The sequence below is a fragment of the Spermophilus citellus genome, assembly GCF_964194105.1.
Source record: "Spermophilus citellus genome assembly, chromosome: 14".
In the NCBI taxonomy this organism is placed as follows: domain Eukaryota; kingdom Metazoa; phylum Chordata; class Mammalia; order Rodentia; family Sciuridae; genus Spermophilus; species Spermophilus citellus.
Window position 1 is genome coordinate 105,063,487 of NC_138194.1, and position 19,982 is coordinate 105,083,468.

The following is a 19,982-nucleotide window of genomic DNA, read 5'->3' on the forward strand; positions in this document are numbered from 1 at the left end:
TCACTCATTCTGATCAGATCACCAAGTTGAATCCCAGATATAGAGATTGGGCTGGGGATGAAGCTCTGTAGTAGAGTGCTTGACCACCATGCACAAGGCCCCTGGTTCAATCTCCAATACTGCACAAAGAAGAAGAAGAAAAACAAAGAACAGACATCAGGATTGGCACAGGATCAAAAGGCATGGAAGTTCCTAATGAAAATTGCTTTGGAAAGGTCTATTCTGATTCAGCTGTGCTAAGGGTTAGGGAAAGGGAAAACTCGCTCAGGATCAGGCTGTACCTGAGATAGCCCTGCCAATTCTGCCCCTGGCTATGGGGGCCAGGAGGGGAGTGATCCCAGTACCAGGTCAGGCCCAGTGTCCCAGCATTAGAGGCACAGACTCGGGGTGGGGCAGGCTCATGTGGTGCATGGGACATAGGGTGTCAGGGATAGTATACAGGGAGGAACTGGCATCCATAAAGTTATAAAGTCCAAGAGGCCTGGACTTCACCCTGAAACAGAGGAGCAAGGGAAGTGGGCAGAGCCAAGCAGTGTCCATGCATTTGCCAAGATTCACCAAGAGCCTTTGGAAAGGCTGATAATAGGCTTGAGGGACCTAACCAAGGCTACTCTCCTGCAGCCTTAGGACTCAACAATCATATAATTTTATGAATCAGAGGAGTTCCTTTCTCTACTCAAAAGCCCCCAAGCCCTTCCATTTCCCTGGGTGTAAAATTCACAGCTCTTATCCCAGCCTACAGACCCCTACTCCAACTTCTCTGACTTGCTCCTCCCCTTTCCCCACTATTCCCCTCCATCTCATGGGCCTCCTTGAAGGTCTCAAAAACACACCAAGCCTGTTCACAAGCCCCAGGGCCTTTCCACTGTTGTCCCCTCTATTCAGAAAGGTTGGGGTTTTTTCTCAGTTCTCTGTATCTTCTTTCAGTTCTCCTTCAAAAGCATTGCCTTGCCAGGGAGGCCTTCCCAATAACTTTAAACAAACAGCATTCTCCCTTCTTGCTTCCCTCATTCCCAGTTTAACCCTCCTCATGCTACCTCCCTCAACACCAACATTTTTCTTAATTTTTAAAAAAATATTTAATTTTTTAGTTGTAATTGGACACGATACCTTGTTTTGTTTATTTACTTTTATGAGGGGCTGAGGATCAAACCCACGTACTAAGCACATGCTAAGCGAGTGATCTACCATTAAGCCACAACCCCAGCCCCAATACCAACATTTATCAGCCTTTTATCTGTCCATTGCCCGTCTTCCAACTTGAATGTTATTTTTTTGTACGTTTTGGTATCAGGGATTGAACTCAGAAGCATTCAACCACTGACCACATCCCTAGCCCTATTTTGTATTTTATTTACAGACAGGGTCTCACTGGGTTGCTTTTGCTGAGGCTGGCTTTGAACTGGAAATCCTCCTGCCTCAGCCTCCCAAGCCACTGAAATTACAGTTGTGTGCCCCAGCTTGCTGTGTTCTTTGTACCAATAAGGGATGGATCCTGCTGCATAGAAATAACCAAACACACAGTCCTCAGTGACCACAAGACAACATTGCTGCTCCATGCTCCACAGGAATAAGCTGAGGTGTCATTCAGTCATAAGTCACCAGAACAGATACCCTAGTTCAGGCCTGTTAGATCCCAGGCCCACCTAACCACTATGCCTTTTTCTCTGTCCACAACCCAGATCTTGTGAGCATCTCCCAGGCAGGAAATGCCTGAATGTATTGGAAAGTTCCCGGCAATATAAACAGAGAGAGAGAGAGAGAGAGAGAGAGAGAGAGAGAGAGAGAGAGCGAGAGCGCACACGGAGACTCACTCCCACATTCCTTGCTGTTCCCTCCTTGCTCTGTCCTCCAGGACCCACAATGTGCCTTGGGCTTAGCAGGCTTCCAAATCTATTGGTTGATGTGGAAATGCGCTTAACTTTAATCTGTGCCAGATAGTACCCCAATTGTTGTACGTGCATTACTTTACCTGATACATGACCATATGAGGAAAGAGAGAATTAAAGGCCAGGGCTAGAGTGACATGGCTCTGAGATTAGGGTTTTGGAGTATCCTATGGATCAAATGTGTAGCTCTAAAATTCATATATTGAAATCTTTACCCCCTCTTTTACTCAGCTTTTTCACTGGTGTGACCAAAAACCTGCCCCTCCTTGCTGCCCTTCAAACACTGCTTTATAAAAAGCAGGGCTGGGGATGTAGCTCAGTGGGAAAGAGCTTGCCTAGCATGTGCCAAGCCATGGGTTCTACCCCCAGTACTGGGGGTGGGGGGAAGGCAAGGAGCCAACAACACAGGGAACAATTAGAGGAGAGAAAGTTCATTTGGGGGCTCACGGTTTCAGAGGTCTTAATCCATGGATAGCCAGCTCCATGGCTCTAGGCCCAAAGTGAGGCAGAACATCATGGCAGAAGAGTGTGGAGGAGGAAAATTTCTCAAAACATTACACAAGGAAGCAGAGTCTTCTTACTAAAGGCATACCTAATGACCCGCCTCCTCTAGCCACACCCTACCTGCCTATAGTTACCATCCAGTTAATCCCTGTCTGAGGATCAGGTCAAGTCTCTCATAACCCAATCATTTTACTTCTGGACTTTCTTGCATTGTTTCACACATGAACTGCTGGGGGACACCTCACATCTAAACCATAATACTCCAGTGTTATGGTATAGGAAGTAGGACCTTTAGGAAGTAATCAGGTGAAGAGTAGAGCCCTCATGAATGGGATCAGTGTCCTGTTTAGAAGACACCAGAAAGTTTGCTTCCTCCCTCTCTTTAAGTTCCACCATGTGAGAACACAAGAGCATGCAGCCATCTGTACACCAGCAGCAGGCCCTCACCAGACACCAGATCTCTTGGCACCTTGACCTTGGGCGTTTCAGTCTCCAAAACTGTGATAAATAGAGGTCTGTTGTTTAAGTTGCCTATTCTTTAGTCCTTTGTTATAGGTCTGAACTGAGACAAAGTCTGAGGGTATAGAACCCCAACCACACCTCTAGCAGGGTATGACATCATCCTACTGTCCCCTCACAGAGCCACCATGCTACCCTTTGTGGTTTTCAACTCTAACTTAGATGCTAGTCTCCAAGCTCTGCCCCTCCTTGCTGCCCTTCAAACACTGCTTTATAAAAAGCAGGGCTGGGGATGTAGCTCAGTGGGAAAGAGCTTGCCTAGCATGTGCCAAGCCATGGGTTCTACCCCCAGTACTGGGGGTGGGGGGAAGGCAAGGAGCCAACAACACAGGGAAGTTACCTAGGTTCCAAAAGCCTGACAGAGCCCTCCTGTCAGGAGCATAAATGGTTGAAGCTGGGGTTGATGACCAAGGTCATACTCCCAGAAGTCTCTGTTTCTAGCCAAGCCCTCATAAACCTTTCCTCTGAGGCCCCTCTTCCCAGTCCTAGCTGGCAGGGTCTCAGGTAGACAAGCAGATGCCCCCAACTCCTGGGAGCAATCTGCCTTCCCAAGCCCTATAGACTCATCAAGAGGAAAATGGAGCCGCGTGTGGTGGCAAACACCTGTAATCCCAACAGCTCAGGAAGCTGAGACAGGAAGGAAGACTGAGTTCAAAACCAAGTTGAGCAATGGCGAAGCACTTAGCAACTCAGAGAGACCCTGTCTCTAAATAAAATTCAAAATAGGGCTGGGGATGTGGCTCAGTGGTCAAGTGCCCCTGAGTTCAATCCCCAGTATACCCCCACCCCCGCCAAAAAAAGAGAAACGCAGAGACTTGTCCTCAGACACTCAGAAGGCCAGTTAGCATCTTGCCTGTTCTTATAGTCAACATAATTTTTCAGCTTTTGTGGTGGAATTCTTTCAGAAAAAATAAAACAGGTTGAATGACAGTACATTTGTACACTTATTGAATATTTACTGTGTACCAAGACCTGTGCTGGGCTCTGGAACACAGAGGAAGATATGATGTGGGGCTGGGGCTGTAGCTCAGTGGTAGAGCATTTGCCTGGCATGTGTGAGGCACTGGGTTCAATCCTCAGCACCACATACAAATAAATAAATTAAATAAAGGTCCATTTACAACTAAAAAAATATTTTTAAAAAAGATATGATGTGGCCCTCATCCTCCTGGAATGTCACTGAATCTTTCCTCCAGGCAGAGTCTAGGTCCAATAGATTATGTCAAAATTATGTTCTCACCAGTTGTGGTGGTGCACACCTGTAATCCCAGCAGCTCAGGAGGCTGAGGCAGGAGGATTGTAGGTTCAAAGCCATCTTCAGCAATTTAGTGAGGCTGTAAGCAATCTAGTAAGACCCTGTCTCTAAATAAACTATAAAAAAAGGACTGGGGATATTGCTCAGTGTTTAAGCACCCTTGGGTTCAATCCCTGATACCAAAAAACAAAACAAAACAAAAATTATATTCTCTATTGGAGCTGTGCAGCAAAAGAGGACAACCAGAATCAAGAAGATGCTGCCTGCATCAAGTACTGACCTTGACAGTTGGGAAAACCTGGTTTTGTCCTTCTGTCCTTACCTGTTGCATGAGGCACTCTGCCTCATGGGTTGTTAGGATGGTGAAAACAGTGCCTTTGCATATAACAAGCACTCAGTAAATGTCAGCCATTGCTTTTTCATTATCTGAAGTATAAGTGAGGGGGTAGAAAAGAGTTGCCCAGATGTCCAGGACAACACTGGCAGTCAAGGGCCAGTGGGAGTCCAGACTGGATAAATCCCTCTCCTTGTCAGCAACCAAGACGAAGCAAAGATCCTTCTGAAGGCCTTGCCAACTTGGAAGGCTGAGATGAATTAAAATTTTTTTTTAAAAAAAGCAAATTTGAATTGGGGACAAACTGCAAAAACCAATGACCCAAGACCAGAATAAGTAGATCTGACTCAGTATAAGCAAGTGGGACAATACTGAGGTTTGTTAGTAGAAAGTTACTAAGGAAACTGTGAGGAATGTAAACCCTGAGTGGATCCTTGGAGGTTCCTATCACTCCTACAAATTCAACCTCCCTGTACTCAAGGGAGGTCCTGGCCCAGCTAGGTGCAGTAACACATTCCTATAATCTCAGCAACTTGGGAGACTGAGGCACAAGGATCACAACTTCAAGGCCAGCCTCAGAAACTTAGCAAGACCCTCAGCAACTTAGCAAAACCCTGTTTCAAAATAAAAATAAAAAGGACTAGGGATGTAGCTCTATAGTGGTAAAGCACCCCTGAGTTTAATCCCCAGAACCTCCCTGCCCCTGCCTCCCCCAAAAGAACCCCGGTTCGTTCCCAAGTGACTCTGTCCAAACACCTACATGAGCTAGACTGAAGACAGAACAGGGAAGTCCAGTACCTCCCACTCCCCAGACTCTCGCCCTAAAATGTATTATCCAAATGGATGTGGATAAACTTTGGGATGACTCCCTCACTCTTTAAACTTTTGCTGTTCCCTATCACAAATCAGACCCATAGATTTGGACACAAAAGGATATACCATAATAAAGTTAATGATAAGAAAACTGGAATAAAGAGCAAATAAGATTAGAGAGAGAGGCTGGAGTTGTGGCTGAGCGGTAGAGCACTAGCCTAGCATGGGCGAGGCCCTGGATTCAATCCTCAGCACATAAAAATAAATAAATAAAGGCTGGGATTGTGGCTCAGAGGGAGAGCGCTCGCCTTGCATGCATGAGGCACTGGGTTCAATCCTCAGCCTCACATAAGAATAAAATAAAGATATTGTATCCACCTATAACTAAAAAAATAAATATTTTTTAAAATAATAATTAATTAAAGATATTGTGTCCAACTACAACTAAAAAATAATATTAAAACAAAAGAGTAGAGAGCAGATAAATGTGAGACACGACAGGAGGTTGTAACTGAACATTTTGGGGGGAGTCTGGGAGTTTTTGGAGGACCTCCATTATACATTGCGACTCAGAAGAGGCTGGGGAAGGTAGAGGCATAGAGGCCAGGTAGAAGCCCCCACAGTCTTCCCTGGCACCAGGCTGCTAGAAAGGAAAGGTATGCTAAAGGAAGAATCTGCAACAGTCCTCTCCACATTCCCTTTAGCACAACCAAACCCCTGGGAAGGGTTGTGTGGGCCCCCATCTCTACCTTACCTTCCCACTAGCTTGCCAGACTTGTTGATCTGGAGTTGGCCAAATCACTCTGCCCAGACAGCACTGATGACTTCCAAGTCACCAGGGCAGATGCACTTTTCAGTCTCCTCTCATCTGGCCTCCCAGAGCTTTAGATAGTATTGCTGCTTCATAACCCTGAAATAGCCCCTGTGCGTGGCTTCCTCAGCCAGCTCTTCAGGTCCTCTGCCCACTTAATGGGCTTTTCCACCCTATGGGCTTTGCAGGCACTTGGGCCTAAGACCTGTTCTCTCTGCTTCATTACTGATTCATGGTGACCTCCATCCCCTTGCAAATCTTCAGCTGTATCTAGAAGTTGATAACTTCAAAATGTATCTTTCCAGCCACACAGCAGGTTCTGCTCTGAGAACCTGGTGCACAGACCCCCAGCTCCTTCTCTGATCTCCATGATCAAACTTGACTCAGGATCTCTGCTCTGAACTTGGTCTTCCCCACTGTTGGGTTGGTATAACCAGTGTCTCCACTACCCTCGCCAGTAGCTATAAGGCTATCCCTGCCTTCGCCCTCACCATCCCCAATTCCATTCCATCTAGTACCACTGTCCCTCTGCCTTGCCATTCTCTCATCTCCATTGTGGCACCAATTGCATTTAGACTGCTCTCATCACGTGTCTGGAGGACTGCAGTGGCATACCACTCTGCAGCTCTTTCCCTCCAGTCCATCCCCACACCCGCTTCCTTAAAACCCTTCCAGGATTTCTCAAGGCACTCAGGATGCAGATCAGCATCAGTCCTGTGGTGAGCTGCACTCCATCCTTCTCTGGCACATAGGTCCTCTCTCCTTTGGCAGAGCACCCCCTAGGCCTCGCACAGGCTCTTCCCTCTGCTGGAAAGCTCTTCCCACACTGATATTCTCCCTCACAGCATCTCAACGGTCACCTCCTCAGGGAAGGCTGTCCTCATACAACTGCATCCAACCCACCCACTGTTCCCCCTCCGAGCACCAGTGCCACCTTTAGCAGCATCCATCACAAAGGTGACTCTACACCCACATGTGTTCATTGTGAATGTTCAGTGTATGTTTGATCAGACAAGAACAAGGCCTGTGATGACTGGCACTGATCCCAATTCCTAACACAACTGGTGATATACATGTTTTTGGAGGGAAAAAACACTGCTACAAAAAAAAAAAGATGGTGTATCAATCAGAATCCTTTTATTTTAGGACATTTATTTTAATTGACATACAATAGTGGAGGTTGGAAAGTCCAAAATCTGTAGGGCAGACTGGAAACTCTCAAGATAGAACTCTTATTTTTAGTTGTAGATAGACACAATATCTTTATTTGTTTTTATTGAGTTTTTTTAATGTGGTGCTGAGGATTGAACCCAGTACCTCACACACACAAGGCAATTGCTCCACTACTGAGCTACAACCCCAGCCCAAGATAGAACTCTTTATTTCTGGGCTTAAAACTTTTGCTTTTAAATCCTTCAACTGATTGGATGAGGTCCACCCATACAATTGAAAGTAACCTTTACTTAAAGCTAACATTTTGTAGATGTTAATTACATCTGCAAAACACCTTTATAACATGTCTAAACTAGCATTTGACTAAACACCTGAGCACACAGCCTACCCAAACTGACACTCATGAAACCATTATAAACTGTATCAGCCTAAGGAGAAGCCAATTTTCATCACCAGAGATACTCTATCAAGTTAGAAAGAAGGAAAAGAATGCCTGGGGTCAGAGAGACTCAGCTGGAATTACACTCAGGAGTGTCAGAGTATGGGGTAGGCCCCCCCATTGTGAGGTTCAGGTAGAATGCTCAACTCACACTGATGGCAGCACTGCTTCATCTCCGGCTTCTTCACTTCCACGACGTTCCAGGAGTCTGCTCACTGGCCTGTGCCTGTACCTCTTCCTGCCCCATGAAGAGGTTTGTCAAAAGACACCCATAGAGCCAGTGGAGATCATGAAGACACACCCTCCCTCAACTCCCAAGGTCAGATTCGTGGAGCTCTCTGTAGATAGTTCTAAGAGAAGGGATAGCTATAAGGAGGGCTCAGAGTCCTGAGTTCTTGAAACCAGGTAAGTAATACTGTTTGGTTTTGTTTTGTTTTTTGGGGGGGTTGGGTAGCACCAATTGAACTGAGGGGCTCTTAACCACTGAGCCACATCCCAGCCCTTTTTTGTATTTTATTTAGAGACAGAGTCTCACTGAGTTGCTTAAGGCCTCACTAAATTGCTGAAGCTGGCTTTAAACTCATGATCCTCCTGCCTCAGCCTCCTGAGCCTCTGGGATTACAGGCATGTGCACTGCGTTTAGGGATCTTGGGTTCTTAAACAACTAAAGTCAGGAAAATTCAAGGAGCTGGGAAGTAGAGAGTCAGATGTGGAGGAATTACCTCCAGGGATTTGGGATAAGAGTCCAGAAATGGAAACACCAAGCTGTAGGGAGCCAGGTACTTGGATGAGGGAGCCCCTAGGCCAGCATCCAGAGAAGGGTTCTGAGCACCTGGGGACAGAAGAAACTATGGGCCAATGTCCAGGCATCCAAGGCAGAGCGTTCTCAGGTAGAAGCTGATGGGCTAAATCCAGGCATGCCCAAGATCATAAAGAAAGGTCATCTGCCCAGGAAGGCAAGTGATGAGTTTTCATTTTACATTCATTGGTTATCTACCTACACTAAGCTGGGCCCTTTGCTGGATGCTGGGGACTCCAAAGGAGTGGCACAATCCCTGTTCACACCATAAAGCCAGTAAATATAGCATTAAGGAGCTAACAGCACAGAAGCAGGGCAGGTGCTATGATACAGGACACATCTGCTGGGGAAGCCCAGCAGGCAGCAATTAGCTTGCAGTGGGGGAAAGAAGGTTTTGCAGAGGAGGCATCTTGAGAGTGAAGCTACCAAAAAGAAGGAGTCAGGACATTCCAGGTCAAGGTAGAGCCGTTCACAGGCCTGGCAGCATGGAAAGCTGAGCCTGTTAGAGTAGAGGACAGGAGGAGAGCACAACCTCTGACCTCACAATACCCAGGGCCCGCTGGGCCAGCCTTGCAGACTCTGGCACCCTCTTCCAGCCCGGGCAAGGCCCGGGGCCCTGGGCAGCCTCCAGGTGCAGTGCCCTCCTGTGGGCAGCACCCTCCCTGCTGCCCTGGGGCATGTCTCTACTCACCAATTATGAGGGGCTTCGGCATCAGATAGAGAGGCTGGTGCGGGAGAATGAGGAACTGAAGAAGCTTGTGCGGCTCATTCGGGAGAATCAGGAGCTCAAGTCTGCAATCAAGACTCAGGCAGGCGGCCTTAACATCAGTGGGCTCACCAGTGGGCTTGGAGAGATGGCAGCAAGTCCTTCCCAACGCCAGGGTAACTATAAGAGGCCTGGGTCCAAGGACAGTGGGAAGGAAATGGTGAGGCTGCTGAGTGAGGAGAGACTCAGTGTGCTTGGGGTCTCAGGAAACTATGGAGAGAAGGCACAGATAGTAACAAACTTGGGGACATTGGCCCTACTTAGTGAAGGAAGGGAGCGTGAGCACACAGGACCATAGGAATGAAAAGGCAAAACTAGGTCCCGATTCTACTTACTTAAGAGTAGGCATTCCTCCCCTCAACCAAACTTCCAAGCAGCACTGCAAGACATGAATTTCCCAGCTCTGGAATCCAACTGTGCTAGCCTGCTGAGTCCAGTATGTAATGAACCTTCGGCCTTCCCACCCTTGACCCCCAACTCTAGCCCTCAGCCTACCCCAACCCTCATCACTAGCACCCCATTACTCTCCAGTTAGAAATGGCCAGGAAGCACCTGACAACCCACATCTAGAAGCTTTGGAGAGAAAACAGGACTGAAGCCTGAGGTTGGTAATTATTAGCATGGGGCTGGAAATGTACAGAGTGGGGTGAGACAGAAGAACAAGAGAAGAAGTTGCAGGTGTTCACAGAAAAGCAACTGAAGTGATGATCCATGGGCTAGGCCTATGTGGAGACTGTGGTGGAGGTGGCGGGTATTCAGAGGCCAGGAGGCAATAGAGGCCACAGAACTGAGTGTGGTGACATGGAGGAGGGAGAGCTAAAAGAATGGAAAGCTATGAGCAAAAAATGCTCAGCACTGAAGATACCAGAGGGAGAATTTGGTGGTGGTGGTGGGGGGTGGCCATAGGAGTCTGTGGCTAACAGCCTGTGTTGGTAGAGGTTACCAAGGTGGAAGCAGATGATAAAACACTGGTGGTTGTTACATTCACTTCTCTCCCTACAATATCCTTCCTGTCCTGGAGGAAGCTGTGTTCCTTCCTGTCCACATGCACTCAGAGCCCACTCACCCCTGCAGTGACCTTTGCTCTGTCCTGGGACTGTACCTTGCCCTCCCTACCTGGCACTCTCCTCTGTTCATCAGCAGACATGAACTCTTCCTCCTTCCCTGAGAGGAGGACTTTGATTTCTGTTCTCTGCCTATTTAAGCCTGTACAATTTGGCAACAGACTCCAAATGCTGCTGTTCTAGAAAGGCTGTGGGTGGCCTCCTAGGTGCCACATCCTTCTCCACCTCTGCATGACATTTGAGACTAATAATCCTCCTCTGAGGCCCTCTTCCTGAGTTCCCAAGCTGGGTCATTCAACCCCCGCCCTGATTCACGTCAATCCCTGTACTTCAGACGCTGCCAGCCTACCCACTGCACAGCTTCAACACTCCACTGGAAGTAAAGATGCCCTCGGAGGATCCTGCAGGCTAAACAAATCCCTAGAACTTGACTCACTCCAAACTAGACACACTTCTGAAAAGCTGGGCAAGTGCATCAAGACACAAAAGCCCTGCAGGTCTGCGGTCACTTCCCTGCAGTCTTACTCCCCTTCCTCCTACCCACTGGGTTCCTTGCCATCCAGCTGGAATTTCATTTCTATAGTGACCACCCTACACAGGCCCCTCCTGTTTTAAATTTTGTACCATTAAGGACTATGAGACAACAGACAGGGTGACAAAAATAATATGCTTGGGAGAAGTACATTTAAGAAACCTCAGTTTAAGAAGCTAAACTCTAGTTTTTTACTTCCAGACTAAATAAGTAAGCCTTAGGTTTGATTCTAAAGGGAATCCTTCAGATCTTCCAAGCTTTGGGTTCAGGAAAGGCTTTCTACAGGAAAGCAACCCAGATAGCTGGTGAAAGCAGAAAGAAGCTTTCCAGAAGAAAGACCAGCTTGAAAAAAGGCCTGGTGCTAGAGGTTGCAGGAATAAGAGCTAGATGAGTATGGTTAAAGGTCCGACCGTGTAAGCATGCATGGTCTGAGAGTATGTGGTACTTAAGTTTTGTGGTGTGGGTGTATGAGTGACTGAGGTGTACAGGGTGTGAATATGTGATTGTGTATGAATGTGTGTGGAAAATATGCAGGAGTACGTGACAGAATGTCGTGTGTGAGCTTTCAGAGTATGTTGTGAATGCATATATGCACAGGGTTATAAGCATGTATATTTGTGAGCTACTATATTACAGTGTGGGAATGTGTGTGGTGTGGGTGTTCAAGTTCATATATGCCTCATCTCTGATAGTGTGAATGTGTATTGTTTATGTGAATTTATATGGCTGTTCATTTTGGGGAGTATGTGCATGGTATTTTATATGTGTTAGGAACCAGGAAGAGCTGAACAATGCAGTTAGAGAGGTGAGCAGGGGTCAGATCACCAAGTACTGTGAGTGACATGCTAAAGAGCTTGGACTTTCTCCTAAAGGCAATAAGCAGAAACTTGTGCTTTCTAATGGAGTAATCACATTTGTACTCAGAAAGATCATTCCAGTTGCTATGGAGAAATGGATTCTAGGGAAACAAGACCAAGGCAAGGAGACAGGTTAGACTCAGGCTTTTGCAATCACTTAGGTGGGAGATGATAGCATGAACTTCAAGATGAAGAGAAATCCATTCAAGTTATTAAGAAAACAGAAAACCTAACTGCTTGGATTTGAGGGAGGATAAAGAGAGCATCCAATATTTGTTGCTTTCCCAGCTAAGATGACTTGATAATGTATGATGTCACTTGCTGAGAATGCAGAACTTGCCATCCCTAGATCCAGCCAAGATAGATCTTTATAATTGCCTCAGGGCATCTTCCTCTAGCCACTTCCTTACCCTGCCTGGTTCCCAAACCCATTCCCGTGATGAACCTTTTTCAATGGGGTCATGAATCTTTTTCTTGATTCGCTTTCATGAACTCAATCTTCAATTCCTCTTTCTGGGTCAACCCTTCTTCTCCCTTGTGCTTGGTTCAGGATTCTGATTCAACCCCATTCAAGAGTAACAGAGAAGGAAATGCAGCTTGGGAGGTATGAGCAGAGCTTGGACACAGGGACTTTGAGTGTTCAAAAGCATATGCGCCAGGCCCTTTGTACTGTAGGGCCAAACCCAGAAGGGAAGAGAAAAGTGCAGAATGAGGGTTGGGGTCAGGGAGTCAGCTTTCCCTAAACTACCACATCCTGGCCCAGCACTCCAGAAAGCACAAGAATTCTAAATTCAAATATGACCTTCTGGGTGGTTAGAAAAGTTTGTGTGTCTGAGTAAGAAACCATAACATAATTTAGCTTGAGTGCTTTCAACGACTCCAAATGTGATATGTAGGCTTCCATTTGTGCTCCTGCCCACGGCCCTGAAAATGCTAGAGGTAAACCTTAAAAAAGCAAATGCATTTTAAAGGAAAGCAGTGAGCTGTATTTTTGACAAACTGATTTTATGACATCCACTTGAGACAGTGGTAATATGAGCCTGAAGCTCAGAGAAGAGATCAGCACTAGACACAAAAGATTCAAGAGCTGGGCTGGGGCTGTAGCTCAGTAGTAGAGCACTTACCTATCATGTATGAGGCTCTAGGTTCAATCCCCAATACTGCAAAAACAAACAAACAAACAAAAACCCCAAGAGTTGTTGATAACTGAAGCCACAAGAGGGAGTGAGACCACCTGGGAAGAGAGTATACTGCAAGGAGAAACTGAGGGGGCAACCCCTTTTGGATCCCTTCTCATCTTGTGGGAGCTCCATCTCTTTTCTTCTCACTTGAATAAAACCTACTCTTTTATGCTAAAGGAGGCAGCAGGGACTGAATGACTCTGAGGAACAGTCTTGAATAAGGACAGACAGAGATATTGTCAAGGAAGCATTCAGAGAGGCAAAGGAAACTTCAAAAGTTTAATGCCATAGAAGTCAAGAGACAGCTTCAGAGGGGACCAAGTGTCAACAGGGTAAAAGTCAAGAAGTCAAGAAAGAAAAATACTAAAATGTCTACAGCTTTTAGTAAACAATGACTTGGCATTGTGACCTTGGTGAAAGTCATTTCAACCCCCATTATAGTTGGGAAAAAGTCAAACAGAGTGAGGTAAAGAATAAGAAAATGGTGAGAAAAAATGATGGTGGCACTTAAGGAAGTTTGGCTTTGGGGGGACAGGGGAGCTGGAAGCTGGGTAGAGAGAGGGTAGCAGCTGGAGAGGGGCATGGGATATAGAGCTCAAGTTGGCAGAGATCTGAAGGAACCAGGAGAGAATGTTTGAAAAATACACAAGAACAAAAGGGTATTTTATAGGAGATGCCCTTGAATGAAGGAAGAGCATCTCTTCCACTGTCCTGGAAGAGAAGGAAGGGAAACATCAGTGTAAATGGTGAGAAGGGGAGCGTCAGGAGGTCAGGGACTGTGGGAACTGAGGATTTCTGGCTTCAGTGATCTCTGTAAAAAAAAAAAAAAAAAAAGTCATTCTCTAAGACCACTGGTGGGGAAAGTCTGAAATAGAGTGAAGATGAAAAGAAAGAGGACTGGGAGGGGAACATGGGAAGTCTGTCTGACTACACAGTGGACTAAATGGCATTAGTTATCAAGTCTACAAAGACAGCAGACACCAACTTGTACCTTCTACAGCATATGGTGGCCTGGGGGCAGCAGGCAGATGGAGTACTGAGGCCAGACCAACCAGAGCGTAGGCACATTTCAGACTATGCTGTTGAGAGGAAGGTGGAGATAAGGAAGGTTGTCACAGAGGAGAAAAAATAAAGAGGTCAGTGTACTAGAGATCTGGAAAGGCTCAAGGACCAGGTGTCTGGGAATCATTTTCCAAGCAAGCCAGAAGGTACAACTGTGTGGTCAGAGGGAGCAATCTGTGTGGCCAGAACTCAGTACATGTTGGTTGTTGGCCAAATTAACTTCACCAAGAAGAAACAGGTGCCAAGAGTTTCAGATCTTGGCGGCCCACTCCTACCTGGGAGGTAAAGCCAGGACAGGAGTCTAGACTGTAGGCCGCCTGGGACTTGCTAAGAGGCCGGCACTGGGAGGTCTCTGGGAGGCTGCTGAAGTAGCAGAGGGAGAGAGGACATGAGGTCCAAATGCTAGAACAGTGTGGAAAACCGGCTCCTGCCCACGGTCAGATCTGGCTCCTCTGGGCAGGTGACAGGTGGTCAGAGTGGCACAAGCCAAGCGGGCCAGACAGCGTCAGCATGAACAGGACAGAAGGGGTGGGGGCCTGCCCGGCTCTGGCTGCTGGCACCCTCTTCCCCTCCCTCTCCGGCTCCTGCCGGCCTCGGGCACGGCCTCGGCATGGCCTGGGCACGTGGGGGCAGTCTCCTCCAGCAGGGGGCAGCCGTAATCCTTTTATCCCCGACCTCCCCATCCAGGACCCGGCCCCCACCAAGACCCTAGGGGCCACCCCTCCGGGAGCCAGGCCCCACTGTCCCCTGGTACCCCCCCTCTCAGGACCCTCCCTCCTTGGAACCTTCCTTCCGCCACAGGACCCTCCCCCCTCAGGACGTACCCCCCCCCGGACCTCTCCCCCTCGGGACCCTCTCCCCCTCGGGACCCTCCCCCCTCAAGGACGCTTCCCCCTCGGGACCTCTCCCCGTCGGGACCCTTCCCCCCCTCAGGGACCCTCCCCCTTCAGGGACCCGGACCCTTCCCACAGGACCCTACCTCCTCACGAACTCCCCTCACGGACCCTCCCCACCACATTCCCGCAACCGCTGTGGAAACCTCCGCTGGAGACACCTTGGCTCCTCCGCTCTCCCGGGGCTCTAGCGCTCTCCCGGGCCTCCTCGCTTCCCGCCCCCAGCAGCGGCGTCGCGCTAGGACCCGGGCGGCCCCGAGCCGGCCAGGCCCCCAGCCTGGCTCTGGCCCCGCCCCTCGGCCCCTCCCCTGCCGCTGGGCACCGACTGCCATTGGACATCTGGCCCCGCCCAGGACCCGCCCATCATCAAGCTCCGCCCTCAAGGCGTGGTCCCGCCCCTCTGGGCCCCCCTCCCAGCACAAAGTCCGGGGGTGGTCTCCTGCTGCGGCCCGGCACCGAGCGGCGGCCGAGCCGGCGGGAAGCGGTGGGGGCTAGGGGGCCGGGCGCGGCCAGCCAGGTGCCTGTGCGCGGGGAAGACAGGTTAGGGGGGAAGCAGAAGTTCCCACAGTCTGAAACGCGACCTACTGCCTTAATCTCAGACATTTGCTTTTATTTTTAAACTCACTTGTCTGACGTGACGACTCTTTCTGGACCCTAAATAATTAGAACAAAGCCTAACGCGGTGGCGCACGCCTGTCATCCCAGCGCTGGGGAGGCCGAGGCCGGAGGATGGCGAGTTCAAACCAGCCTCAGCAAAAGCAAGGAGCTAAGCAACTCAGTGAGACCCTGTCTCTAAATAAAATACATGTGGCTCAGTGGCGAATGCCCCTGAGTTCAATCCCCAGTGCCAAATAATGATAATAATATGAACAAACAAATGCAGCAAATCTGAAGCTCTCTGTAAGGATCTGGTACTGTACTTTTTATGGACTCGCCCATTCTAGGCATTCCGTGTAATCTGGATCAGGCCGGTGGCCTTCTAGGACTGGCTCCTTTCAGGAGGCGTGTTCCAGCCGGAATCGGTACTCTGGGTAGAGCTGGGCTTGCGGGGCTTTACTCCGTGATGGGAATGGACTCCGTTTTGTGTGTCCATTCATCAGTTTATGGACTTTGGGTGGCTTCCTCCTCTAAGCTATTGAGATTAATGTTTCTATGAACGTGCATGTGTGAGTTTTTGTGCAGTCATGTTTTCCTTTCTCTTATGCATCAAGGAGTACAATTACTGGGTCATATGGTAACTTTATGTTTAACTCTCCTCGGAGTCCTCGGAGAAACTGCCAGATTGTTTTCCAATGACTGCATCATTTTATAGTCCCTCCAGCAATGTATCAGGATTCTCATCTCTCCAAATCTTTGCCAATACTTGTAATCATGTGATTATTTTTAATTTTAGCCCTCCTAGTGGGTGTTAAGTGGTATTGCACTGTGGTTTTGATTTTCATTTCCTTGCTAATAATGCTGACCCTGATCATAGGCTTATTGGTCATCTGTATGTCTTTGAAAAAAAAAAGCCTATTCAGATAAATTTGACTATTTGGCTTTTTTTATATTGATTTTTTAGTTGTAGGTGGACACAATACCTTTATTCATTTATTTTTATGTGGTGCTGAGGATTGAACCAAGGGCCTTGTACATGCTAGGTGAGTGTTCTACACTGAGCCACAACCCCAGCCCTGGACTGTTTGTCCTTTTATTGATGAGTTGTGGGAGTTCTTCATATATGCTAGTTACAGTCTCTTATCAAATATATATCTTGCAAATATTTTCTTCCCACTTTGTGGGTTATGGATTGTCTTTTCACTTTCTTGATGATGTCTTTTAAAACATAATCCAATTTGTTTGTTTCTCTTGTTGGTCTTGCTTTCAGTCCTTTTTTTCTAGTTCCTTAAAGTGTACAGTTAGGATATTGTTGGTGGTGGTGGTGTTGTTTTGGAATACCAGAGATTGAACTCAGGAGCACTCAACCACTGAGCCACATCCCCAGCCCTATTTCTATTTTGTATTTTATTTAAAGACAGGTTCTCACTGAGTTGCTTAGCACCTTGATCTTGCTGAAGCTGGCTTTGAACTTGTGATCCTCCTGCCTCAGGCTCCCCAGCCACTGGGATTATAGGTGTGTGCCACCTTGCCCTGTTTACAGTTACGTTATTGACTTGAGATTTTTTTTTTTAAATAGGCATTTATAGCTATACAATTCACTGTTAAGTACTGCCCTTGCTATCTCCCATACATTTTGGGGGTTTGTTTTTTGTTTTTGGTTCTGGGGATTGAACCCAGAGGCACTTTACCACTGAGTCATATCCTCAGTCCTTTTTATTTTTTTATTTTTTTATTTTGAGTCAGCATTTTGCTAAAATGCCCAGACTAGCCCTGAACTTGAAATCCTCCTGCCTCAGCCTCCCAAATTGCTGGGATCACAGGCTTGTACCATGGCACCTGGCTCCATAAATTTTGATATGTCATGCTTTCAGTTTCATTTATCTAAGTATTTTTAAAATTTCTGTTGTGATTCTTTAATCTCATTTTTTTTAATTTTTTTCTTTTTAACATTTTTTTTAGTTGTTGGTGGACCTTTATTTTATTTATTTATATGTGGAATCGAACCCAGGGCCTCACATGTAATAGCAAACATTACCACTGAGCCACAACCCCAGCCCCATCTCATTGGTTATTTCAGCGTGTTTCCACAAATTAGTGAATTTTCCAGGTTTCTTTCTGTTTTTATTTTTTATTTCATTCCATTATGTTCAGAGACAGTACTTTTATTTCAATCTTTTAAAATTTATTGAGACTTTTTTCCCCTCATATGTGGCCTACCCTGGAGAATGTTCGATGTGCACTGGAGAATAATGTGTCTTCTGCCATGGTTGGGCGGAATGCCCCATGTCTGTTAGGTCTATTTTTCTTCTCTTTTCTGTTCCCATTACTGAAAGTGAGTATTAAACTCTACAAGTCTTAATGTAAAAATTATCTATTTTCCCCTTCAATTTTTTCTTCCTCTCCTCTTCCTCCTCCTCCTCCTCCTCCTCTCCCCTTCCTCCTCTTCCTTCTACCTTCTACTGGGGGTTGAACCAATGATGTCCTTCTTTGCCTTTTATAACAATTTTTATTTAAAATATATTTTATCTGACATTAGTATAGTTACCCAGCTCTATTTTGGTAAGGATTTGCATGGAATATCTTTTTTTCCATTCTTTCATCTTCAATCTATTTGTGACTTTTAATATAAAATGAGTCCCGATGTATTAAGTCTTTTTTCAAAAATTCATTCTGCCAGTCTTTGCCTGTTGATCAGAGATTTCAATGCATTTTTTAAAAAATTCCTAATAATAGCCAGGTATGGAGGCACACATCCATAATCCCAGCGGCTCAGGAGGCTAATGTAGGAGGATCACGAGTTCAAAGCCAGCCTCAACAATTTAGCAAGGCCCTAAGCAACTTAGCAAGACCCTGTCTCTAAAATAAAACATTTTTTAAAAAGGACTGGGGGGCTGAGTCTGTGGCTCAGCGGTAGTGCACTTGCCTGGCATGTATGAGTCACTGGGTTCAATTCTCAGCACTGCACATAAATAAATAAAAAATAAAGGTCTATCAACAACCAAAAAAGAGATGCACACCTGCTGTTGAATCTCTCTGGTGTATATAGACCAGCTCTGTTAATTACATAATCCATTCCCTGTGCCACTGGTCCTTCTGGACCTGGGTCAGCTACCCCTGCCCGGGTCCCTGTGGTTCTTGCGCTGTATGTTGTGGTGCGTACTTTCTGTGACTTGCACCCTTGGTGGTCATAGAGTCACCTTCTTTATAGTGCTTATTGATTTTATCTGGAATTCAACTTGGACCAAAACTCAGGTTGAGCCATTTCCTCTGTGGAAGTTGGCCAAGGTCTGTCCCATCTCCCTCACCCTTTTGGCCCAGTGACCTATCTGGGTCATTTTCCCAGAGGACAACTACCTCCAGTTTGTACAGAGCCTATGAATTAAGAACAGGTTTTACATTTTCAAAGGGTTGAAAAAAATCAAAACAAGAATACTGTTTATAACACATGAAAAGTACATGAAATTCAAAAATTAGGGTACATAAATAAAGTCTTATCGCCACATATCCTTAGTCATTTACTACCAAGTGACTGGTTTTCTTTGGCTGCTTTTGCAGAACAGCAAAAGAACAGCAGACTTGCAACAGAGACCATGTGGCCAGCCAAGTGAGAAATATTTACCAATTGACCCTTTACAGAAAATGTTCTCCAACCCCTGGTTTCTATAAACATGTCGAAAAAGTCTGCTAGGTAATGGGAAGCTCTTAATTAGGGACTAACCATGGAATGACTGGACTGTCAGAGAGTTTTCCTATTTCTCACTTGTCTGTATTTCCAGTCTTTCCCTATAGTAAGTGTGTCCTATTTTTATGACAATATCAGCAAAGTGGAAGTTTTCACTAAAATTGCATATTATCAAAACCTTGGTGCACTCTACCTCCTTAGCTCTGCACCTCCTCAGGGACTCTCCCCCAAACAGGAGTCGTCTGAAGGTGCTCTCCTCCAGAACTCATGGAGAATGGGCTCCTAGGCCCCCACATGAGGGTCCAGGAGTGTAAAGAAATGAGTCTGGGCCTCTTAGGGTACATGGCAGGGCCCAACCTGCATCCCCTATTCAGGTAGTCTGTGCATGGCCCTGGGCTAGGTGAGGCTCTGCCTGTTGCTACACTGACCCCCAGGGGGTCCTACCAAGTGGGCTCATCTCTCTGCACGGAGGCCCAGCTCACTCCTCCCCTTCATAGACCAGAAGGGCCACCTTGGCCACCTGAGAGTCCTGCCACTGGGAAACCCTTCTTTCTTGGGTGAGAGGTCAGTGGCTCAGTACAGTGAGAACAACTGAGGGGGAGGGCTGTGAACCGTCCCCATGACCTGGAGCGGGACAGGCAGAACAGTCAGTCTGGGAGGACTAACTAGAGAATCAGGGCTGGACACAAGATGCTAGGGACTGAGAAGGCAGGGAAGACCCGCTCACAGATCCTCCATGGCAGCTGCCCTGGAGTCCCCTCAGAGGCAGGGGAACATGGCTCTAACCACCCAGAGCAGCGAGGCTCAGG

General features: G+C 47.0%; 1 protein-coding gene and 1 long non-coding RNA gene across 5 annotated transcripts in view; one reads left to right on the forward strand and one right to left on the reverse strand.

The window, feature by feature from the left end:
• Positions 1-15,148, reverse strand: LOC308633320. 4 transcript variants are annotated; one of them, XR_014018752.1, is made up of 5 exons: positions 15,053-15,148; positions 13,928-14,015; positions 9,228-9,433; positions 7,889-7,975; positions 1-119 (listed from the first exon to the last, which is right to left on the reverse strand). It is a non-coding gene; the product is annotated as an uncharacterized lncRNA (long non-coding RNA). The 4 variants fall into 4 exon arrangements; XR_014018753.1 differs by having other exon boundaries at positions 14,978-15,142; XR_014018754.1 differs by lacking the exons at positions 1-119; positions 7,889-7,975; positions 9,228-9,433 and adding an exon at positions 12,928-13,747.
• SPATC1 (spermatogenesis and centriole associated 1) overlaps positions 9,214-19,982 on the forward strand; it is a gene marked incomplete at its 5' end in the record, with an annotated part of 19,973 nt that continues 9,204 nt past the window's right edge. The window contains one exon of the mRNA XM_081265918.1: positions 9,214-9,418. Coding sequence (XP_081122044.1) covers positions 9,214-9,418 — 205 coding nt within the window. The remainder of the gene's footprint in view (positions 9,419-19,982) is intronic.